This window comes from Moschus berezovskii, chromosome 26 (assembly GCF_049115385.1).
Source record: "Moschus berezovskii isolate FMDL1 chromosome 26, NW_MosBer_1.0, whole genome shotgun sequence".
Lineage (NCBI taxonomy): Eukaryota > Metazoa > Chordata > Mammalia > Artiodactyla > Moschidae > Moschus > Moschus berezovskii.
The window spans coordinates 30,964,417-30,990,098 of NC_142485.1; the positions used below are offsets into that span (position 1 = coordinate 30,964,417).

A 25,682-nucleotide genomic window follows, 5' to 3' on the forward strand; every position below is an offset into this window, starting at 1 on the left:
CTGATGTCATGTAGCCCCGCGAAGCCTGGGGCGCGAAGGCCGCGGGGAAGCGCTTGTGCAGGCGGTAGTCCTTCTCGCTGCGGGACCTCATGCGGTCCGAGGCCCGGTCCGAGAAATCCGAGCTAGGCCAGGCGCGCCGCAAGGTTGTGCTCCGGGTCTTCTTCATGGTGGAGAGGACGACCCGCCGCCCCCGATCCTCCGGGCCTCAGCGCCGGGGCGCAGCGCGCGGCTTCATCCGTCTACGGCGGGCACGACCCGGGCGGACTCTGCGCTCATTTTCCCAGCCCCTCCTCGTCGGCGTCTACACCGCCAGCGGCGGGTCCGGCCCTCCCCACGCCCCCACACCCCCCCACGGCGAAGGCTCCGATTTTACACACGTCCCACAATGCATTACACTTCATTTGCAATCCGCCCGGCTTATAGCTTCCAGATTCCTGGGGGGGGGAAAGGCACGTTAGGAGGCTCCCCGGCCAGGAGGAGGCGGGGAGCGGGGCGGGTGGGGTGGGGGCGCAGAGACTTGCAGCGTGGAAGCAATGGGAGCGCAGACAATGGCCCGATTCAGCGCTGGAGTGCTTAGCCAACTGTGAGCCCCCGGCACAAAAGCCCCAAACAAATGAGGAAACCAGGGCCTCCGGGGTTGACCCGGGATCGGGCGCCCGGGAAGCCGGAGGGGGCGGCGGCAGACCCTCTCGGCACCAGGCGGCTCAGGGCGAGGCGTGGGGATGACAGCGTCCAAGTCGTGTCCCCCTGGGCCTACCGGCCGCGCGGCCCGCAGTCCCGGGCGCGGGCTGGCTCTGCCTCCCCTGCAGTCCTCGGGAGGCAGTCTTCATTCCAGAGGCTCCGGTGAGGGGGTGGGGGGCGCGTGTGCCCACGATCCGGGGCAGGCTCTGCAGTCAGCAGCTGCGCCAGGCCGGCTCCTGCCGAATCCACGAAGAGCCCGAGTCGTCCTCGCGACTGCAGCGCCTCGTCGGTCTTCCTCCTTCCTTCCGAGGCTCGGGGTGGTGTGCGTGCGTGTGTGCGTGTATGTGTGTGTGCGCGCGCGCGCCGACACGCATGTGCCCCCCCTACATATGCATGCTCCTACTTACTGGCCGCGGCGGCGACGGGAGCCATGGCTGCCAAGGATGCGGCATCTGCCGGTCGACACCCCGCACGGCGGCACCGCGGCTCGGCGATCGCGAGCGCGCGGAAAGGCTATTGATGGACAGGGAGCCTGGAAGGTGCCCGGCCTCCTGCTAATCGCCGAGCTGCATTAAGTTAGAGCACCGATCCTTTCTGGCTTCTCAATTTCCATGCAAAACACCCGGCGGCGGCGTTGGGAACTCGGCTGGTGCCCCAGCCTGGAGTCCGCGCCTGGATATTTACATTTTTTTGAGCATTAGCGCCTCCCCCTCGCAGAAAGGAAGAGAAACCGGTCAGTGGGAACCGGGCGATCCGCGGTGCCCTGCCTCGCCCCCACCTGCACCAACCCTGAAGGCAGCTAGAGTCGGGGGAAGGGAGCGCCAACCCGGAGCTCCTCAGACCGCCGCCAGCGCCCGGGCACCTGGTTCCACGCTGCCGGGAGAGCGCGGCGGACGGGGCTCCGACTCGTCCTCTCTCTCCCTCGAGCCCCGGGGCTCAGTCACTCCCAGCCCGACAGTCTGCATTCAGGTCCACAGCCCCTCTGCACGGCTCAGCTCTGCACAGCTGTTTCTGGTCCAACCAACCAATCGCTCAAGGACAACAGTGCGCGCGGCGCGGGACGGGAGGAGGGGGCTACGCGCCGCCCCGGCCGGGGCGCCGGGCCCGGGGCGCGGGGGTCACGCCGAGTCGCAGGCGCGCGGGCACATTGCGGCTAACCCGACCGCGCGGCGCTGCGGCCGTTTCCCCAGCAACCCTGACCTTCTCCTTCGGATTTCCAAACAACGCCTAGATGTTGTAAACAACAAAAATAAAGCCGATTTTTCTTACGCCTTTGCGCCTTTTTCCGTGAGCGACGATGCAACGTTCAAAATAGTATTTTATGCTGTTTTTTCATCTTCGCAGGTGCCAAGGTACAGAGACGGGGATATGAAATTATGAGGTCATGATCGGGCTGATAACCCAAAAAAAAAAAGCCCCTCCCCCGCAAAGAAAAAAAAGCCACCAAGTCCTAAATGGTTAAGATTCAGGAGTCTTGGCACAATTCGGTGCTTTTCCAAGGCATTAATTTTGGGGTGGGGTGGGGGAGGGGGGCAAGGTTCTTGGAGAATGACACAGAAGGGGGCGGAGCTTAAGCCACAAACATGATAGAATCTAGAACTTCCATTCAATATCTCCCGGCTGCCCTCTGTAACGGAGAAGGCAATGGCAAGCCACTCCAGTACTATTGCCTAGAAAATCCCATGGATGGAGGGGCCTGGTAGGCTGCAGTCCGTGGGGTCGCTAAGGGTCGGACACGACTGAGTGACTTCACTTTCACTTTTCACTTTGACACATTGGAGAAGGAAATGGCACCCACTCCAGTGTTCTTGCCTGGAGAATCCCAGGGACGGGGGAGCCTGGTGGGCTTCCGTCTATGGGGTCACACAGAGTCGGACACGACTGAAGTGACTTAGCAGCAGCAGCAGCCCTCTGTAACTTGGGGCCAGGGTTACTCATATGCCTCTCCCGGGGAAACCAGGGTAAACAAACAAATAAAAATCACTAAGCAGCCTACAGAACGTGTATTTACACTAATCAGGATTTATTATCAACCCTACACCAATTAGCTAATGTTCAGTGACATTTTTTAAAAGTTAGAAAAGGACAGTTCCCCAAAAGGCATGCTAAAATGTCTTCTTTACTGTAAGAGGACGGCTAAGAACAGAAAGCCTCCAGCTTTAGAAGCTATAGAAGGCTAAATGTGTAAAGAACCATAAAGGTAATAAAAATAATTGTATTAATGGATGCATGAGATACTGACATTTAGATATCTCAATCCAATTCAACAAACAATTACTCTACCTCCCGGGAGCCGAAAGTGCTTCTATGAATGATTATAATAGCTGTGACTGAAGGCTAGTGGTGATTGTTGTGATAACTGTGAGCTTCCCAAGTGGCTCAGTGGTAAAGAATCCTCCTGCCAGTGCAGGAGATGCAGGAGACCTGGGTTAGATCCCTGGGTTGGGAGGGTCCCCTGGGGGAGGAAATGGCAACCCACTCCAGTATTCTTGCCTGGGAAATCCCATGGACAGAGGAGTCTGGTGGGCCACAGTCCATGGGGTCACAATTGTGTGACTGAGTACACACACACATTGCAACTGTGACACTTATTCATTCAACAAATTATTATTGACTAGTATATGCTGTGATGGGTGCTGGGCAAACAGATTACCACACATGGCCCCATGTGACAAGGTCTAAGGCAATGGCAACCCACTCCAGTACTCTTGCCTGGAAAATCCCATGGATGGAGGAGCCTGGTAGGCCGCAGTCCATGGGGTCGCTAAGAGTTGGGCACAACTGAGCGACTTCACTTTCACTTTTCACTTTCATACATTGGAGAAGGAAATGGCAACCCACTCCAGTGTTCTTGCCTGGAGAATCCCAGGGACAGGGGAGCCTGGTGGGCTGCTGTCTATGGGGTCGCACAGAGTCAGACACGACTGTAGCGACTTAGCAGCAGCAGCAGTAAGCAAATAAATACACAGATTGTGTTGAGGTCTACAAAGAAGAATCACCTCTATGAAAAAATGACAGTTAGTCTGAGACCTACAGGATGTGGAGTCATCCAAGCAAAGAGTGGGGAGAATGATATTTCAGAAAGTGGGGATAGTGCATGCAAAGGCCCTGAGGTAGGAAAGAATCTCGGTTTCCGTGGGAAGACGTGAAAGAAGGCCAGTGTGGCTGGAATTGGAGCATAAAAGGAAGGCACATGATGAGATCATGGATGAAGCCAAGAGCCCAATCATGCAAGGACTTGCAGGGCATATTAAGGGTTTTGTATTCTATTGTAGTAAGTCAGTCAATGAAGGGTTTTAAGCAAAGAAGCAATGATAGTTTTAAAATTTCTATATAAAGAGGGCTTAGAAGAGGGAATTTGTTTAGAGAAGGGGTCATCCAGGGCTCTTCTGGAGGGTTTGATTTGAATTTGAATCACACGACTTAAAACTGAAAAACTGATTCATTGTTGATATGAAGGAATGAGGGTGGGTTGATAGGTATTTTGGGAGGAGAGTTACAGCTCCACTCAGCCACCTCTGAATGCCAGCCTTTGCAGAGCAGTGATATCACCCAGTGTCCATACTCAAGAGAACGTTCTTGGAGCCAAAGCCAAATAGCCAGACACAGAAGAACCAGGCGGTATATAGGGTGGGTTAGCTGAATCAAATCAGTAAAGCAGGAGGGATTGGGGCTTAAGAAATTATCCATCCAAAGTAAGTGGCAACATCAACAGACGTTACGAAGGTAAGACTTGAATCTAGCAAACATCTTGTGAAACTAATGCCACGTAAAGGTGGAATGCCATTACTGGAGCCACTGTTAAAATCAGACTCGGTGTGTGCATCCGTCCTGTGGAAAGAGTCACTCTGGTCATACACAACTTCTAGATCTCTAGTCCTAGTTTCAAACCTCTCAACCTACTTGAGACAATCAAGTATCTGGGTCATGACCTGTTCATTAAGTAAGCTCAACTGTGCAATCCCAGTTGTTCCTAGTAGGACGGTATACGATTAAATAGAGAAACAATATAGCAAATCACTTTCATAGTATTTGTAATTTTTTAATCAGGGAGAAGGAAATGGCAACCCACTCTAGTGTTCTTGCCTGGAGAATCCCAGGGACGGGGGAGCCTGGTGGGCTGCTGTCTATAGGATCACACAGAGTTGGACACGACTGAAGTGACTTAGCAGCAGCAGCAGCAAGAATCATTTGTACCTTTAGTATTTACATATCGGATAGTTTAGTGACACTAATTAGACAAACATTTGCTTTGTGATTCTAATTCAAATGTATACAGTTGGCCCTGGAACAACTGGGTTAATTCAAGTATAATTTATAGCTGCCATCCTACCCATAGTTCTCAGATTTAATCAACCATGGACAGACCATATAGTATTTACTATTGAAAAATACCCACTTATAACTGGACCTAGGTGGTTCAAACCTGTGTTGTTCAAGGGCCAACTCTGATTTTAGACTTGCAGGTTTAAGTTGAAAGTCAGAATTTTGACTTTGATGTGCTCCTCATTTAAAACTTTGGTTTATTAGATTTACAAGAGGTGAATGAATTTAATAGTTATAAGTATGTAAACTCCATGAAGGCAAGGGATACTTTTATTTTATTCACTGCAGTTCATTGTTCTGCTTTGTTCATAGCTGTGTCCAGTGGCTCATAGTAACTGGCTCAGATGTGATGACTAAGGAAGCCTGATTAAGTACTCTGAAAGATTTGAAGTCTTTTATAACTGTGTTTTAATTATTGAGTAAAGGGACTTTAGTCTTTAGTTTGAATTGATCAAGTGTTTTTCAAAGGCCCACTGAGAATTAGTTTTTATTTGATCATCTTTAAAATACCAAATGTACAAACAAATACTGTTGAATCTAAAAACTGAAAGAAATTTTGGTTTTCCAAGTTATACCTCTATAAGGGAAAATCTGATATTTTGAATCTGTATCTCTAGTACACTGAACATTCATTGAAGACTTAAATATCTATAAGTGGTCTTTGCCCTTTGGTATGGGAAGAAAGTTAAGTCTGTAGAAAGGAAATAGGTGCTTACATATTTATGTACGCTGTGATATATGCATCGAACTTTGTGATTAAAATATTCATTAAATAAAAATCAGAATTCTGGGGACTTCCCTGGTGGCCCAGTGGCTAAGTCTCTGCTTCCCTGATCAGAAAACCAGATTCCTACATGTCGCACGTAAGAGTTCACAGGCCACAGCTAGGACCCAGCACAGCCAAACAAATAAATAAATATTTTTTAAAAACTCAGAATTTTGAGTCTGAGAGTCATTCATCTTTCTGCTGCTTCCTGAAATATAATTTGAAAAAGATGTTAACAGCTTAATCTGACAAAAGTGCTTAGTTAAAAGATATATACATATACACACCTTAAAACCAGGCATTTGTATGGCTCAGGTTATAAACCTAAATGGAATATGGAAAACAGTGTGTCCCAGGAGACTGAGGCTTTTTTAGAAGTTTTTGAGCTGGAAGACTGGGGAAATTTCTTATGCAATGCATTCAGTTTGCTCATTTGCTCAAGTCGTGTCCAGCTCTTTGCAACCCCATGGATGGTAGCCCACCAGGCTCCACTGTCCATGAGATTTTTCAGGCAGGAATATTGGAGTTGGTTGCCATTTCCTTCTCCAGGGGATCTTCCTGACCCAAGGATTGAACCTGCGTCTCCTTCATTGGCAAGTGGATTATTTACCAGTGTGCCACTTGGGAAGCCCATGTGATATATGTCTACATTTATATATTCATATGTATGTATGTATGCACATTCATATGACCTGGGATATTTTGGCTTCCAAAAAGAGCAAATAAGGTGGACTACTATGGATCACAATAAACTGGAAAGTTCTGAAAAGATGGGAATACCAGACCACCTGACCGGCCTCTTGAGAAACCTGTATGCAGGTCAGGAAGCAAGTTAGAACTGGACATGGAACAACAGACTGGTTCCAAATAGGAAAAGGAGTACGTTAAGGCTGTATATTGTTACCCTGCTTATTTAACTTATATGCAGAGTACATCATGAGAAACACTGGGCTGGATGAAGCTCAAGCTAGAATCAAGACTGCCGGGAGAAATATCAATAACTTCAGATATGCAGATGACACCACCCTTATGGCCGAAAGTGAAGAAGAACTAAAGAGCCTCTTGATGAAAGTGAAAGAGGAGAGTGAAAAAGTTGGCTTAAAGCTCAGCATTCAGAACTATCAGAGCATCTGGTCCCATCACTTCATGGCAAATAGATGGGGAAACAGTGGCTGAGTTTATTTTGGGGGGCTCCAAAATCACTGCAGATGGTGATTGCAGCCATGAAATTAAAAGATGCTTACTCCTTGGAAGGAAAGTTATGACCAACCTAGATAGCATATTAAAAAGCAGAGACACTACTTTGTCAACAAAGGTCTGTCTAGTCAAGGCTATGGTTTCTCCAGTGGTCATGTATGGATGTGAGAGTTGGGACTATAAAGAAAGCTGAGCACCAAAGAACCGATGCTTTTGAACTGTGGTGTTGGAGAAAACTCTTGAGAGTCCCTTGGAATGCAAGGAGATCCAACCAGTCCATCCTAAAGAAGATCAGTCCTGGGTGTTCATTGGAAGGACTGATGTTGAAGCTGAAATTCCAATACTTTGGCCACCTGATGTGAAGAGCTGACTCATTTGAAAAGATCCTGATGCTGGGAAGGATTGGGGGCAGGAGGAGAAGGGGACGACAGAGGATGAGATGGTTGGATGGCATCACCGACTCAATGGACATGAGTTTGAGTGAACTCCGGGAGTTGGTGATGGACAGGGAGGCCTGATGTGCTGTGGTTCATTGGGTCGCAAAGAGCCGGACACAACTGAGCAACTGAACTGAACCGAAGAACCATGTATTTGCTAGATTAATTTTGTCCCCCTTCACCCAAAACCCAAACTGCTAGCTTCAGTGTTATCAGAAAGCTTGAGCATTTATTGTCTTTCTCAGAAGATGCTCTCTTCCTGTGCAGACCACCTGTGTGGTTGCCAGCATGGTAATCACACTGCTGGCATTTAGGTTCACAGCTTGCAACAGATAATTTGCTCTGGGGAACACTTGTCCTGAGATATGTTAACAAATGTAACTTGAAAAGAAGTTTCCATTGTAAGTTCAGTGGTTGTTGTTGCTCAGTGGACAAGTCATGTCCAATTCTTTGCGACCCCGTAGACTAAAGCCCACCAGATTCCTCTGTCCACGGGATTTTCCAGACAAGAATACTGGAGTGGGTTGCCATCTCCCATTCCAGGGTATCTTCGTGGACCAGGGATCAAACCCATGTCTCTTGGGTCTCCTGCAATGACAGGTGGATTCTTTCTCAGTGAGCCTCCAGGGAAGCCTCTTTTCTTCTACACGGAGAAGTAAACAAGGCTAAAAAGAACCCTAAGTTCAGAAGATGTGTTCAAGTTACAACATGCCTGCCTGACTTCTCAGAGCCTTTCATGTGCAAACACCCCTTGTAAAGCTACCAAAAAAAAGCAAAATTGCTCATCAAGCTCTAACCATAGGACCACTTGTTGCTGCAGCACATTTGGCAAACAGATCTAGACAGGTGGTGGGAGGTGATAAATCCATGGGGTAAAACACACATAGGAGAAGTCCTAAGGATGATGAGACTGCACATATATTTCGGTCTTTCCATTCTTATCAAAATCTAAGCTGAATTTCTCTTCGTCTCTCCACGTAGGTACATTGTCACCTATAACGCACTTCCAACAGGGCTATATTGAATCATGGTGCCCAGTGGATTCTACTCCCAAAGAAAGCAGTTGTTTGGGGATGCAAGAACTCACCAAGGAGAAGTAACTTAAGAGGGGCCTGAGTCTTTCAGAGGACTATGGAGGCTGGAGCAGATTAGCAGGATCCCAGCAACCATCTCTAGGCCAGACTAATTACAGTCAGAGTAACAGAAGCCAGTGAGGTATGGTGATGCCAAGGAGACATGTCTTTCTTTGTTGGGGGCCTGGGGAAAGTCAGTCTTTGAGTTCCGTTTGTTTCCATTGTGATGGTAATAATCTCTCTCTTAAAGTGAAGATCTGAGGTAAACCTATAAATGTACCCATTCACTGATGGCAAGGAGATGGCATCAAGAAAAAAACAGCCAATTTTATCATTACTCTTGATCACTATGGGGGAAAGCATTTAAAAAACCTGAACTCCAATACTTTGGCCACCTGATGCGAAGAACCAATTCACTGGAAAAGACCCTGCTGCTGAGAAAGACTGAAGGCAGGAGGAGAAGGGGATGACAGAGGATGAGATGGTTGGATGGCATCACCGACTCAGTGGACATGAGTTTGAGTAAACTCCGGGAGTTGGTGATGGACAGGGAGGCCTGGTGTGGTGCAGTTCATTGGGTTGTAAAGAGTCGGACAGGAATTCCAGGGGGAGACAGAGCTGCTACCAGCAAATAACACAGAAACCGTGGGTGCTGTTGAGTTGGATAGCTATAATACAGAAGATCCACAAACCAGGTTCAGAAAAGAGAAAGAAGATACCCAGGCACAGCAGGTAAAGAAGCCTCCTGCCAATGAAGGAGGCGCAGGAGATGCAGTTCCATCCCTGAGGTGGGAAGATCCCCGGGAAGACGGCATGGCAACCCACTTCAGTGTTCCTGCCTGGAGAACCCCATGGACAGAGGAGCCTGGCAGGCTACCGTCCAAGGGGCCGCAAAGGAGTCGGATACAACTGAAGTGTGTCACAGCATGGCACAGTGTTCCTAACAGAAGCCCAACAAATGCCTATGAATTTGTAAAGTGGATTCAGGATTATAAAGGAATATTATACATACTTTGTTTCCCTCAGATCCACTGTGTGTGTGTGTTAGTTGCTCAGTCATGTCCGACTCTTTGAGCCCCCAATGGATTGTCTGCATAGGATCTTATTGACTTTCATAAGGTCTGAGGTCAGTGAGGTAAGATTTGTTATCATAATTAAAGATGAAAAAACCGAAGACTTAATGGCAGTATGATTTGCCCCCAAGTCATACAGAGGTTGAAAAACCCAAATTCCTCTCTTGAGATTCCCAATCCAGGATTTTTCCTGACCCCATAATGATGAATGTGGGCAGTTACTAGATTTGGGATTATTTGTTAATTGCTTTTAGTTAGTCCAAATGAAATTCACAGAATTCTTTATATTGTCAGAATAACCCTCCAATTTCCAAGTTATTAGTACATTTTATGAATATACGTCAGAGAAGGCAATGGCACCCCACTCCAGTACTCTTGCCTGGAAAATCCCATGGACAGAGGAGCCTGGTGGACTGCCGTCTATGAGGTCATACAGAGTCAGACACGACTGAAGTGACTTAGCAGCAGCAGCAGCATGAATATACGTGCATGTAGAAGAGAAGACACATTTCTTCGGACAACTCAAATGACTCCCTTGATTGGTTTATATAGACTATTCATGAGATTTATTTATTTATTACTTCTTTGCCTTTATTAATTTTTATTGGAGTACAGTTGCTTTACAATGATGTGTTAAGTTTCTACGCTACAGCAAAGTGAATCAGCTATACGTATACATATACCTTCTTTTTTGGATTTCCTTCCCTTTTAGGTCACCAAAGAGCATTGTTCCTGCACTCCACCATAGGAGCATGAGATTTAGACTTAAATCCACATGCCTCCTTCAGACTAATCAATCTTGAATGTTTTTTTTCAATTCTATTTACAGGTCACCACAGACCAGCTTCCCAAGCCAAATGAAAAACCACACTATAACACAGATGGATTTTAAAAGATGAATCTTTTTTCCAACAAACGAAATATAACTGGCTTAGATGAGAGGCTAAGTGCATCCTAAGTATGCAACAATTATGAGAACATCCAATTTGCTTTTACAAGTCATGACAGGCTATTCCAATCACCACCACAACCTCAACAACTAAAGGGGAAAAGTTTGAGAAAGTGATTTTATGGACAAATGACCAAGTTTAAGAGCTTTCAGCAGTACCCGTGAAATCAGAACAAAAGCTTCCTCCAGCTGTGTGCAGCTGCAGGCTTCTGGGAGGTGGCTCACAGCTCTAGGAAGGGAGAATGGAGAGGAGAGGCCTTGAATCATCCTGGAGGAACACAGTCTTTTCTACTCCCCACTTAGAATTTTGCTAAGGCAAGGACTCCAAAATCACTGCAGATGGTGACTACAGACACGAAATTTAAAGACGCTTGCTCCTTGGAAGAAAAGTTATGTTAAACTTGACAGCGTATTAAAAAGCAGAGACATTACTTTGGCCACAAAGGTCTGTCTAGTCAAAGCTATGTTTTTTCCTGTAGTCGTGTACAGATGCAAGAGTTGGACCATAAAGAAGGCAGAGTGCCGAAGAACTGATGTTTCAAACTGGCGCTGGAGAAGACTCTTGAGAGTCCCTTGGACTGCAAGGAGATCCAACCAGTCAATCCTAAAGGATATCAACCCTGAATATTCATTGGAAGGACAGAGGCTGAAGCTGAAGCTTCAGGTGACTTTGGTCACCTCATGTGAAGAGCTAACTCACTGGAAAAGACCCCAATGCTGGGAAAGACTGAAGGCAGGAGGAGAAGGGGAAGACAGAGCATGAGATGATTGGATGATATCACTGAGTCAATGGACATGAGTTTGAGCAAACTCCGGGAGATAGTGAAGGACAGGGAAGCCCGGGGTGTTGCAGTCTATGAGGTCACTCAGACGTGACTGAATGACTGAACAACAACAAGGATTTCCCCGCAAGGATTTTGCTAAAGTGGAAGAGTTTAGGAGCTAAAAGTGAATGGTCGGGAGCACATCCGTCAGTGTCTGAATCCCAGCACCTCCACTTCCCAGTGGAGCAACCTCAGACATGCCCCGTCAACACCTCTTCCTCTGGAACATGGGGGAAACCTAAGTGCCAATTTAATGGGGTTGTTCTGAGGATTACATGATATATGTGCCTGGCAATCAGCTAGTGCTCAGTAAATGTTAATTTAATTCATTCTAATTAACACCCTCTACCAGGTCCAGGGCTGAACACCCCCACGTCTGCTGACTGCCACGTCAGTGGCCGCACCCCTGGAAAGCTCAGGAAGTTCTCCACTGTGCCACGTTAAATCATTTAGGTCTTCTCTTTCTCTCTGAGTGTCTTCTTTCATTTTTTCAGTGATTACCCTGATATTTCAACAAGCATTCTTGAACTTGAAAAAAATCTAAGGATCACGACCTCCATGTTCTCCCAAACAACACGAAGACCTGAGAACGACGCCACCTTCTAGAAACATCACTGGCCCCCAGGTGACTGTTGACCAATGCTTTGTTCCCTCCTTTCCTTCTTCTCTTCTTTATTCCTCCTCCTCCTGCTTCTTTCCCCTCCCTCCCCTCCTCTTCTTTCTTTCATGGTTTTAAATAATCAAACCCCATTGCAACTTACCCTGTTTACCAGTCTCTTTTGCTCAGTATGAACAGGCCAGTTCCCTTGGGGATGGGCTGCTAGTGGTAATGAAAGGTGAATGGAGCTGGATTTGTGGTTTATGAGACTGAAGAGCCAAAACATGCTATGAAATATTTCACCTGGAAATTTACAGTGATTTTTCTTTCTTAATCGGGAGACTTTTCAGAATATATGGTCTGCTACACTGCTGGAAATGGAATCAAGCAGGTCAATTCTTCTTTTGTCTCTGAACAGAGAGCATGTCTTAATAATTATAAAATCTGAGGTTTTCAACTGGAGGGGTAGAGAAGGAGGATGAATCTAAAATTGGGGGGGTGTCTTTTATCTGCCAGATGGGAGTGGGGATTTCACTTCTGGTACAGGAGAACTGAAAGGAAAGAGCTGGCACATCGCTATCAAAACTAGGTTAAAGGAAGAGGCAGAAAAGGGGAGAGAAATTGACAGAGAGATTATTCCCGGGATATGGATCTTGTGCAAAGGACCTGAAGTCACGAATGAACGGAAAGGAAGTGTGGGTAGAGAGAAGCAGGAGTGAGCTAGTGACCCTGGACTCAGGCTGAGCCCAACAGGTACCCCTGCAGACCCCGTGTCAGTCCCCAGCCGGGGCCCCTCAGTGCCGAGGTCCTCTGATTCTAAGTTGCTGCAATACTGGAAAAAAGAAGGCCCACTTTCCACAAAGGTGCAGGCCCATCCAACTTTGCTAAACTAACGTTTTCATTTTTATTGTTCATTCGTTTGTAAGAATTAGTTTGCATCTGTTTGCTATGGCTGCCATAACAAAAAGCCACACGCTGAGCAGCTTCAGCCACAGAAACTCTCTCACAGTTCTGGAGAAGTGAACAATCGGAGTGTGGGCAGGATGGGTTCCTTCTCAGGGCTGGGAGGCCAGCTGCTGGTGGTGGGCTGGCCATCCTGGCCTTCCTGGCTGCTGCTGAGTCACCCCTGTCTTCACTTGGCATTCCGCCATGTGTTTATCTCTGTGTTCAAATGTCACTGTTTTACAAGGACACCAATGACATCGGATTAGGGGCCACTCTACCCGAGGATAACCTCATCTTAACTAATTGCATCAGCAACAACTCTACCTCCAAAAAAGGTCATATTGGGGACTTCCTTGGCAGTCCAGTGGCTAAGACCCCGAACTTCTAATGCAGGGGGCCCAGGTTCGATCCCTGGTTGGGGAACTGGATCCAGCATGCCACAACTAAGACCCTCTGTAGCCAAATAAATAACAAAAACACACAGTCATATTCTGAGGTCCCAGGGCTTAGAATGTCAACACAGGAATGGGGTGTTGCATGCTAAGTCACTTCAGACATGTCCGACTCTTTGCAACCCAATGGACTGTAGCCAGCCAGGCTCCTCTGTCCATGGGATTCTCCAGGCAAAAATAGTGGAGTGAGTTACCATACCCTCCTCCAAGGGATCTCTCCGACCCAGGGATCGAACCCATGTCTTTTATGTCTCCTGCATTGGCAGGTGGCTTCTATACCACTAGCAGCACCTGGGAAGTCCAAGGAACTGGGGGAGGGGACCCAATTCAACCTGTAAAAATGTTACTGATGACTATCCTTGAACTCCTGCAAACTCTTAAACCAAAGTTGAATTCATTAAGAAAATAAATAAACCAAGCGAGATGGCCCAATAATGCTTCAAGAACTTCCTTGGCAGCTTATGAAAGCAAACCTTCCCTTTAGAGTAAACCTGTGCAGATCACTCAGGCCAGAAAGAAGCCAACTTGTTTTTCCGAGCTTAAGATGGGAGCATTTGCCCCTTCCCCTCGTCTGAAGCCTAGTGAGCTCACAGAACAAGGGGTCAAGCAGCCACCTCATGGCCACCTGCTTGATGGCAGGGTTCAAGCACTTTCCAAAAGAAGGAAGTGGAAGAACGGGGTTCTCAAGCAGCCCTTGATATGTTTAACTCTCATTAAGAGGAGCAAGAATCTGTCTCGTTCCGGTGCAGACTGTCTGACCCTCTAGCTCCTTCCTTGCCAAGCCCCAGGGCCCATAAATAAGCAAGTCAGAATAAGACGTAACCACGGGGTTGGCACCGAGCAGGCAGGAGCGTGCATCCAGATCCCAATTAGGCTGCGCTGCCTCTGCCAGACCTCACGGGGGCCTCCGGGTCCAGGCTCCTTCAAGGCCAGGAGGAAGCCAACAGCACGGAGCTTCCATGGACCGGGGACCCGGGTGGTACAACAGAGGGCTGGGGGTGCAGAGACTGGAGGCCGCCTGCCCAGGTGAATGCCCTGGGCCACTAACCATCCCCACCGTGTGACCACTTGAGTCTCGATTTTCTCAACTGGAAAATGGGGATGCTAGGAGAACTCTTAGGGCTGCTGTAAGATTCAAATCAATGAATCCACATGAACTGCTTAGAGGATGCCTGCTACGGAGACGTCACTGCAAATGTTAGCTACTATTATTACTGCTTGGGGGGCATAGGCTAAGGGGGCAGAATTTGTTTGCAGCCTTGAATCCCCATTCTTTGAAAACTGAAGGTGTCTCACACGGATGGACCTAGAGACTGTCACACAGAGTAAAGCAAGAAAGAGAACAAATACCGTATAATAGCGCACATACATGGAATCTAGAAAGGCGGTATAATGATCTTATTTGCAAAGCAGACGCAGAGAACAAATGTACAGACACCAAGGGGATACAGGAAGGCTGGGATGAATTGGGAAACTGAAACTGACATATACACACCACTATGTATAAAACAGATCACTAATATGAACTAGAGCACAGGGATCTCTACTCAATGCTCTGTGGTAACCTAAATGGGAAGGAAATCCAAAAGAGAGGGGATTTATGTAAATGTATGGCTGATTGACTTTGTTGGTACAGCAGAAACTAACAGAACATTGTAAAACAGCTATACTCCAAAAAAAATTTAATTTAAAAATTAAGTTGTCTCAGAAATACAAGAAAAATGGAGCTCTCCAACACCCTATTTTTCTTCCATGGTGAAGAATACACCTGGGTCTAAGATACTTGCCTCCATCTGCAGGTATTAGAGGAGAAGGCAATGGCACCCCACTCCAGTACTCTTGCCTGGAAAATCTCACGGATGGAGGAGCCTGGTAGGCTGCAGTCTGTGGGGTCACTAAGAGTCAGCTATGACTGAACGACTTCACTTTGACTTTTCACTTTCATGCACTGGAGAAGGAAATGGCAGCCCACTCCAGTGTTCTTGCTTGGAGAATCCCAGGGACGGGGGGAGCCTGGTGGGCTGCCGTCTATGGGGTCGCACAGAGTCGGACACGACTGCAGCGATTTAGCAGCAGCAGCAGGTATTAGAAAGCTCCTGGATCTAACACTTATTGGATGCATCACCTTGACCAAAGTCCAAAAATCTCGACGAGGCCATTGTTTCCTCCAAGGTAAAATGGAGGAAATGGCTTTCTCCTACTGTTGTCTGAAGAATAAATACAAAAAAGTATGTAGCACACTCAGCTGGGTGACTGCACACAACTACTGCAGCCAAACGAATAAATAAATACCTTTTTAAAAATGCATTTTTAAAGGAAGATGTCCTACAAATCCCATGAGTTACACATGGAAAGGTTGAAAGAGCAGGACCCTGGGAGTGAGGGAGACACAGAGTTGCTGCTCACCTCCCTTTTTACATCCTATTCCGATTCTAGAAGCTGTGGAGTCTCCTCTTCTTTCCTCGGCACCACTAACAGAGCAGAGACAAGGCACGGCCCCACAAGGTCCAACAGATGTGGGAGAATCACCGCATCTCAAGGCCAGGGTGGAGGATGCAAGCAGGAGGTAATCATCGCAGAAGGCAGGGCTTCAGAGAGCCCAGTGGTCCACCCGAGTCACAGGAAGAGCTGCTCCAACTGTAGGATTTATCAGCGATGTAATCCCTCTCTGTCTCTCTTTTCTCCTGAAACACTTGTGCTTCTTAGACCAGCCAAAACCAAAGGCAGAGAGACAAGGTAAAACAAGTACATGACAGCAACACACACTAGGAAAGATCGAGGAGCCAGGACTTCGTCCAAGTTTGGAAAGGTGGTAGGGGGGTGGGAATGGGAGGGAAAATTTTAATCAAATCACCAGGTGTGGCTGCGGCCCCCATGAGCACGTGACATAGGTGTATCATGTCCCCGAAGTGAGTCTGACCTAGATCGAATCTCCAGCTTGTTTCAGAGCACACTTCTCTCTGCCGTTAGTTTCAGGTGTGTGACAGCAGGATCACAGCACCAAGCATGCGGCCGTGCTTTCACGGCTAGTTTCTTTCTTTCTTCCCAGCTGGTTGATTCTCTAGGGTGTTGACTTTCATGACTGCTGCCTGCAGGAAAATCTTGCTGCCTGCTTCTCACCACCCAGGACCCAATTTTCCTAATCTTTCTCTAAGGAATAAAAAGTCTCCTGTAAAACAGTTCTGGTGTTCTCAGTTTTGCCAAAATGCCTAACTTTCTCATTACCGCAGACAAGCAATGAGATTTCTTTGTTCTGGACTTCATATCCTGCAACTCAGATTCCATACCTATCTGAAGGTGTAGAGATGGGACATTCATTCAAAAGATGCACTTGACTTCCGTCACTGAAGACATTTAAAAGGAGGAAATGAGGGCTTCCCTGGTAGCTCAGTGGTGAAGAATTTGCCTCCCAAGGCAGGAGAAATGGGTTTGATCCCTGCTCTGGGAAGATTCCACATGCCGCCAAGCAAGTAGGCTCGCCAGCTCCGCAACTACTGAGCCTGTGCTCTAGAGCGTTTGCTGTTGTTCAGTCGCTCAGTCGTGTCCGACTCTCGGCGACCCCATGGACTGCAGCACGCCAGGCCTCCCTGTCCATCACCAACTCCTGGAGCTTGTTCAAACTCATGTCCATCGAGTCAGTGATGCCATCCAACCACCTCATCCTCTTGTCATCCCCTTCTCCTCCCACCTTCAATCTTTCCCAGCATCAGATTCTTTTCCAGTGAATCAGCTCTTCACATCAGGTGGCCAAGGTATTGGAGCTTCAGCTTCAGCATCAATCCTTCCAATGAAGATTCAGGGTTGATTTCTTTTAGGATGGACTGATTTGATGGCCGTGCTGTCCAAGGGACTCTCAAGAGTCTTCTCCAGCACCACCGTTTGAAAGCATGAATTCTTAAGCACTCAGCCTTCTTTATGGTCTAACTCCCACATCTGTACATGACTACTGGAAAAACCATAGCGTTGACTCTATGGACCTTTGTTGGCAAAGTGATGTCTCTGCTTTTTAATACGCTGTCTGTTCTAGAGCCTGGGAGCTGCAGTTACAGAAGCCCACACGCCCTAGAACTTGAGCTCCACGGCAAGAGAAGCCACCTCAATGAGATACCCATGCACCAAAACCAGAGAGTAGTCAGCGCTTATCACAACTAGAGAAAAGCCCACAGCAACAGTGACCCAGCACAGCCAAAATAAAAAATATGATTTTTTTTTAAAAAAAGGAATAATTGAAGAAATGAGAAATGCATTCTCAATCATCTCCTCCAAAGAATCAATTCATCTCCCCTAACTTGTAATGAACAGAACCTGTCCCCAGCCAGAAAATATTTCCACGCTAGGAAACTAGAGCTCGAGGAGCTGAAGGTATTCACGTCTGCTGACGCAAAGGAAAAATCTGTTCTGAACCTGCCACCAAAAATAGCCACGACTTTCTTCCTTTCTGTGATGACAGGTCTCTTTCATACCCTGATGCTTGACTTGAAGGGATTCAAAGAGAACAGCTGCAATGTCTTTGGAAAATAGCACATGAAAATTTACAGTTTAGGTAGAAAGGAGAATTAAAACACGGCAAAACCAAGTGAATATCTAGTAAATTCCTTGCTGACTATAAACTCGTGACATGTTTTCATGAGTGATATTGACAGTCATGTATAGCCCCTCTCTCTTTTCATTGACCTAAAACACCCACCATTTTTTCAATTCATTTTATTCAAGTATGGCTGATTTACAATGTTGTGTTCATTTCTACCATATAGTAAAGTGATTCAGTTATACATGTATATATACACATATTTTCATATCCTTTTCCATTATGGTTTATCACAAGATATTGGAATATCATTCCCTGTGCTATGCAGTAGGACCTTGTTTTTCCATTCCATGGAAAACAGTTTGCATCTGCTAACCCCAAACTCCCAATTCTTCCCTCCTTCATCTCAAACACCCACCATTCTTAACTGAGTTTGTTTCTCCTAGGAAAAATATTATTTGAAAATAAAATGATCACACATTATTTATAACAGATTTTTAAAATATACTATAGGATATTTGATAACGCTATGGAATTACTGCTAATTTATTTCAGTTAATAATAGTACTGTGGTTATCTTTTTACAGGTCAGTCTTTTGGAGATGCGTACTGATCTATTTACGGATGAAATAATATGATCTCTGAGTTTACTTCAGAAAAATATGGGGTGGGAGAGAAGGTAGGGATACAGATGAAACAAGATGAATCGTGAATTAGAAATGGTCGAACCTGGCTATTGGGTTTGTGTTTCTAGTCTCTCTACTTTTCTGCACATTAAAAATTGTGCAAAATAAAAGGGAAAAAAGTAAACCGCTATATAAAGTGGTCTTTGTTTTTTAAAATCTCCAACAATAACGTGAATTTTTCGGAAAATGTTCCTCCTGAGTTTGGAGAGAGGTGAAAAATATCACTACATCCTATTCTGATACAAATGACCAAACCACTGGGACAAGAATTAGGTAACTAGGTTTCTAGCCTGGGTTTTGGTGACTCAGGGGGTAAAGAATCCTCCTGTAATGCAGGAGACCTGGGTTTGATCCCTGGGTTGGGAAGATCCCCTGGAAAAGGGAACAGCTACTCACTCCAGTATTCTGGCCTTGAGAATTCCATGGACTGTATAGTCCATGGGGTCGCAAAGAGTCGGACACAACTGAGCGACTTTCACTGGCCACTTATTGGCTTTGTGACCTTAAAACAAGTCTTTTGACTTCTATGGGCTCTGCTGTTTCATTTCTAAAGCAAATGGGTTCAACCCGAAGTTTCCCAAGGTCTCCTCCAGCTATAAGATACTATGAAATATGAAGCCCACTTAAAAATAAGCAGCAAAATATGTCAGACAAGCAGTTTAAAGGGCAACTCAGGCATAGTAAATCCTAACAGCTGCTAAAACTCCATGGCACATTTGTCCAACTACAAGAACTAAGCAGTCAACCTAAATGTTGGCAGAATGATATTTTTCTGACATTGGCCAATGTCTTGGCTTTCTTCCTCTTTATGCAGCCAGAATTGGGATGGAATGAAGTGACAGAATTTAGCTGAATTAAGTTTTGCTGAACTCTAGAAATGGTCCAGGATTAACTGATCCACTGGGAAACAGGAAAGAGTTTTATGTCTGGGAAATGCCCTGTTTTCTCTTTTATGACTGCTGAAAAAAAAAAAAGTGGGAACCCAGCACTCAGGAACCCATAAAGATGGACGTGAAAGAAGAGTAAAGAGTCAAAGAACAGAAAGCTCCATACACAGAAAAACCACGCCAGGTCTGACATGGATCGAGGGAATGGAGTTTCATCTCAGATTTGGTTTTCCAAATTCCATTTGGAAGTCCTTGTAAAGAGAGAACAGACTGGAATCTGTTTCAGAACAAACAATTCCACTGTAATTTTTCAGAACAGTGAGTGGGGTATTTATGTACATTAGATCTGAAGTCCTAATATCAGCCACTTACTCATACTTCTCAAATGTAGTTGGTCATAAAGCATGTTACAGAACGGTACTTTAGCTGGAGCTCTCGTGACATGTAATTAATTCAGTTCTAGGTCAGTTTAAGGGCAAACCAATCAAAATTCATTATTTTAAAGTTGTTGGTTCAAAGTAACGTCCACTTCCCAAATGGAGATGCCTAAAGATATCGGACACGACTGAGCGACTGAACTGAACTGAAAGATATCTCATCTATGAGAAGTTTTTGGCCATTATTTGCCCGTGTTACAAAGCTACAAGAGTGATGGCTCACAGGCCAATGAGAGGATGAAATCAGATGGAAAATTTTAATTGTGGTATGAAATAGGTTTGAGTGGGGATGAGAATAAAATAATTAAACACAGAACAATTACTCTTTCTATGCACTTACAACTAAACAGCATTTTACATAGAGATTCAGTTCAGTTCAGTTCAGTTGCTCAGTCGTGTCCAACTCTTTGTTTTTATTAGGTTTTTAAGGCCCCCAGGTAGTAACTCATGTTGAATTTTGGTTTTCAAAGATCAACACTTGATTTAGTCATTTGAACGAACGTTTAAGATCTTAAAATGTGCCACGGTGATGTCCTTTCGATTCACTGACCAAGCCTTTTCTTGTTCTCTGTGATTTTGTTTAAGACTTCCTCTCCCTCTTGGTGGCCTGAGGTTGTACTTCTTTCCTGGACAATCTCTGAGTTTATAGGTAACCTTAGCAGCAGCTGGAGCTCAGATAAGATAATCCACTTCAATCTCACTGAAGGCAGAAAGGATCTTAAAGAGGTGGGGACCACGCTACAGTGTTATTTACAAAGTTTTCACCCTCATCTGTTCCCCTGGCACGCAACCAGTTAGACAAACCTAACTGCTATCTATCCAGTGGTCTAAATTTTAAATATCCAGCCGTTGTATTCCTTTGGAAATATTCTTTCCTGAGAGTCTGTACACAGATGGGGAAAAAAAATCACTAAATCCTATTCAGAAATACATTACCAAACAGTCAAAACTGCGATCCTACAATGTTCTTTATCTGTCAGGGATAAGATGCTAAAATTTCACACTTTGGTTGTCCAAACTTTAAAATGAGAGGAAAATAGTAAAATAAAGTCCAATCTTCCTGCTGTCTCTTTCATAATTTTTTCTAGGTCTTTTCTTCTGTATGTCTCATCTTCATAGGCATAAATGCCAAGTTAATCTTAATCTGAACGTTTTAGTCTCGTCTTTCCCATCTTCATGGCATCCAAACATACTTTTCCTGGTATAGTTCGTGTTCAGTTCAGTTCAGTTTAGTTCAGTCGCTCAGTCGTGTCTGACTCTTTGCAACCCCATGAATCACAGCACGCCAGGCCTCCCTGTCCATCACCAACTCCCGGAGTTCACTCAAACTCATGTCCACAGAGTCGGTGATGCCATCCAGCCATCTCATTCTCTGGCGTCCCCATCTCCTCCCACCCTCAATCCCTCCTAGCATCAGACTCTTTTCCAGTGAGTCAACTCGTCGCATGAGGTGGCCAAAGTATTGCAGTTTCAGCTTTAGCATCAGTCTTTCCAATGAACACCCAGGATTGATCTCCTTTAGAATGAACTGGTTGGATCTCCTTGCAGTCCAAGGGACTCTCAAGAGTCTTCTCCAGCACCACAGTTCAAAAGCATCAATTCTTCGGCGATCAGCTTTCTTCACAGGCCAACTCTCACATCCATACATGACCACGGGAAAAACCATAGCCTTGACTAGACGGACCTTTGTTGGCAAAATAATGTCTCTGCTTTTTAATATGCTATCTAGGTTGGTCATAACTTTCCTTCCAAGGAGTAAGCGTCTTATAATTTCATGGCTGCAATCAGCATCTGCAGTGATTTTGGAGCCCCCAAAAATAAAGTCTGACACTGTTTCCACTGTTTCCCCATCTATTTCCCATGAAGTGATGGGATCAGATGCCATGATCTTCGTTTTCTGAATGTTGCGCTTTAAGCCAAACTTTTCACTCTCCTCTTCCACTTTCATCAAGAGGCTTTTTAGTTCCTCTTAACTTTCTGCCATAAGGGTGGTGTCATCTGGGCCTTAGAGAGCATCACTACGAACAAAGCTAGTGGAGGTGATGGAATTCCAATTGAGCTATTTCAAATCCTGAAAGATGATGCTGTGAAAGTGCTGCACTCAATATGCCAGCAAATTTGGAAAACTCAGCAGTGGCCACAGGACTGGAAAAGGTCAGTCTTCATTCCAATCCCAAAGAAAGGCAATGCCAAAGAATGCTCAAACTACCGCACAATTGCACTCATCTCACACGCTAGTAAAGTCATGCTCAAAATTCTCCAAGCCAGGCTTCAGCAATATGTGAACCGTGAACTTCCAGATGTTCAAGCAGGTTTTAGAAAAGGCAGAGGAACCAGAGATCAAATTGCCAACATCCGCTGGATCATGGAGAAAGCAAGAGAGTTCCAGAAAAACATCTATTTCTGCTTCATTGACTATGCCAAACCCTTTGACTGTGTGGATCACAATAAACTGTGGAACATTCTGAAAGAGATGGGAATACCAGACCACCTGACCTGCCTCTTGAGAAACCTGTATGCAGGTCAGGAAGCAACAGTTAGAACTGGACATGGAACAACAAACTGGTTCCAAATAGGAAAAGGAGTACGTCAAGGTTGTATATTGTCACCCTGCTTATTTAACTTATATGCAGAGTACATCATGAGGAACGCTGGGCTGGACGAAGCACCAGCTGGAATCAAGATTGCCGGGAGAAATATCAATAACCTCAGATAGTTCGTGTAGATGACAAAAATTACCTTGTCTCTGATCAGGCCATGAAGTTATCCTTTTAAAATTCTGAGAGTATCTTTCAATTCCTCTGTAAAATTAGCACTATGTTTTACCCTCCACATCATGTCTCTTGGCTTGTTTGGATGGTTGGCTGGCTGGCTGGTTTATGCCTAGGTCCTTCAGGTTAGAATCAAGTAGTCTGATAATGGGCAAAGAAGACATTTAAAGCTGTCTGCTCCTACACATGCACTGTATGGTCAGGGAACTGAGGTACAGAACAAGTTTCTCAAGCCTGTGTAGCAAGTTGGCTGCTCAATGTGGACAGAGCCCTGGTTATCTGACTTCTGAATTCAGTGTTGTCTGTACCATAACACACTATCACCTTTCCATATCTCTCATCTCCATCCTTCCAAGTATACCTTATCCTTCTTCTGTTTATCATCTGTTCGTTTTCTCACTCCCTAAGCCTCTGATGAAGCCAGCCACACACCTAAAACAGTTCCTGCTCACCCCTCCCTCAGCAGCAGCAAACCAACTATGCCACTTGTAACGCCTACAACTGTGCTTCATTAGTTTGGGATTAATGGGTACACACTACTCTATATCCCAGGTGGCTCTAGTGGTAAAGAACCCGCCTGCCAATGCAGGGGACGCAAGAGACACAGGTTCCACCCCTGGATCAGGAAGTTGCCCTGAAGGAGTAAATGGCAACCCACTCGAGTATTCTTGCCTAGAGACTCCCATGGACAGAGGAGCCTGATGGGCTATAGTCTATAGGGTCGCAACAGGACTGAGCAACTGCACATGTACGTGGGTAAGTGGTCAGCAAAGGCGAGGCTGAGGCTGTCTGAGGTCACTGCAGCTAATTTATACCAACTCCCCCATACACACATATGCCCTCAAACACTAATGACACATACAAGGTAATTTGGGAGACACTCACGGCTCTCTGTCTTTTGTGGAAACAGGCTGTGAGCACCTGAAATTGTCTGTTCTAAGTGCCAAGTCCTTTCATTACAGCAGCTATTTTTTCAATGACAGATACCACTGTGCAGATTTCATCACAGCTTACAGCTCAAAAAAAACCCACAAAAACTACCAATGAGTGAAGAACAATTCCAGTAAGCGGGGCTTTGGGGCTTTCATTGTAATTCTTTGGGGGAAAGAAAAACAAAGCAAAACCAAAAAAAAAAAAAAAAAAAACCCTTACGGACTCTGCTTTGTGTTCCTAATCTCAATACAAAGGTTAGGATTAAAAGCATTGGCATTAAAATCGCCTGCAGTCCCTGCTTTGAAGTCTAATAATGACAATAGCTGAAATCTTTGGCAACTTTTGAGAAGGCAGAGTCCTCCGAAATCCTTTGAAATGTTAAATACTAAATTGAAGAAGTCGTTATAAAGGAAGATTTTTCATAAAAAGTGCACAATGAACATGCTTTTTAAATTCACACCCATTCACTCTTCTTTCAACACCAAGACTGCATGTATGTTCCTGATTTTGCTATTGTCTGCAATTCAAATTTCAAATCAAAATCAGGAACCAACTTCCGAGATTAAGAGCAGGAGACAACTGTTCAAACAGAACCATCAGTCTTTATAGGAGTATCAAATATTTCTTATTTTGGAGCTGCTGTCACTTTTTACAGAGCAAACCCTCCATGGAAGATCTAAGAGAAAAACCTTTCCCAAAAGTAATCAGAAATTGTTTAAAGTCTCCAGCAAGGCCCGGCCTTGGCCCAGTTACAGGAAAGGGGCTTAAACTGGACTGCTCTTTAGGTGAGAAGCCTGAGGTTTCTTGGGTGCAAACTGCAGTCTTTCTGTCCTAGCAGGTGGCCTTGGAAGGCTTCCTAAGCTATCCTGGTGCTCAGTTTCCTGTTGTAAAACATTCACGTGATCATCCTCATCGCAAAATACTGTTGTCAGGATTTAATGGGATAAATTATGTCAAAGAGTTAAGCAAAGTGTGGCATCAGGTAGGCGCTTAGAATTCTTCATTGAGTTTAAAAACAACCACCACAAAAATCCTTTATCCTCAACCAGAAGCTCACAGCTTCCATGTATATCCCACCCCAGTGCCCACAGGATACAAACCAACATCCCAACCAAAGTGTTACAGGCCTGTTTCCTTCCTTCGTCCACAGTAATCTTCATGTATTTGAACCCATTCATTCTTTCCATCAACTAATTAATCTGAAGGTTGCATTCATGCTCACTTACTGATGACTGTTCATGTTTTCCCCCATTCCAAAATAATTTAGCAGAACCCTCCCTGAAATGATATTCTAGTCCATTGCTTCTCAAACTGTAATCTTTGGACCCGTATTAAAATGCAGATGGGGTCTGATATTCTCCATCTCTCTGGAGCTCTCAGTTGAGGCTGATGTGTTGGAACATGGACCACACTTGGAACAGCATGGGGAACAGAAATCCAAGACCATAAGACTCTGATCTAAGAGAGAATTTAAGAGATTGGTATTTCTCCCAAAGATGAAAAACTGGCCGAATTCAGCTCACATAGAAGGTTTTTTTTTCATTTTTAATCCTTTAATATTTTTAAAAGTGGGGAAATTTTTACAGATTTACAGCATCCAAAAAAAACCTGAAGATACTGTAAAAAATTAATAAACAGAAACCTCAATTAAATAGAGTTGGGAGACCAGAAGCGGGCACTCTCACGTCCTGTGATGTCAGCAGAGCCTGACGGGCGGGGTGGGGGGGAGAAAGACGCCTCTTCTTTCCCAGCAAGGACCCAGCCAATGAAAAGCGAGGGCCCTTTTTTTTACCACGGCCCCTCAACTTCCGTTTCCCCTCTTTTATAAAAGAGTTCTCCTTCTCTTGCTGCGTGGGGACTTCCCTGTGGCTCTCCGTGGTTGCCGACCCTGAGTTGCATTTGTGTGCTGACCCCAAATATAAAACCATCTTCACTGGAGGGCTTCTGGCCCTCTATTTGTCTAGGTCAACACTAGCATAGCCCAGGGCCTTTATTTCTGAATGGAGCTGAGCCGTGGCCCTGTGGATGGAGCCCATGGCTCCAGGGTCCTTCCCCCACCCCCGTCCCCTCAACAAAGGCCAAACATCAGTGGCTGTGCATCGGTGAGAGCACCATTGGG

The 25,682-nt window shown here is 45.6% G+C and overlaps 1 protein-coding gene across 7 annotated transcripts in view; it reads right to left on the bottom strand.

The window, feature by feature from the left end:
* STOX2 (storkhead box 2) overlaps positions 1-25,682 on the bottom strand; it is a 193,281-nt gene that overhangs the window by 99,473 nt on the left and 68,126 nt on the right. The window contains exon 1 of one of the 7 annotated variants that reach the window (XM_055416387.2): positions 1-25,682. This exon is cut by the window's right edge and continues 13,581 nt beyond it. The exons of the other annotated variants lie outside the window; for them this stretch is intronic. Within the exon in view, the coding sequence (XP_055272362.2) occupies positions 1-166 (166 nt within the window). The 5' untranslated portion in view covers positions 167-25,682. 7 annotated transcript variants of the gene reach the window in all.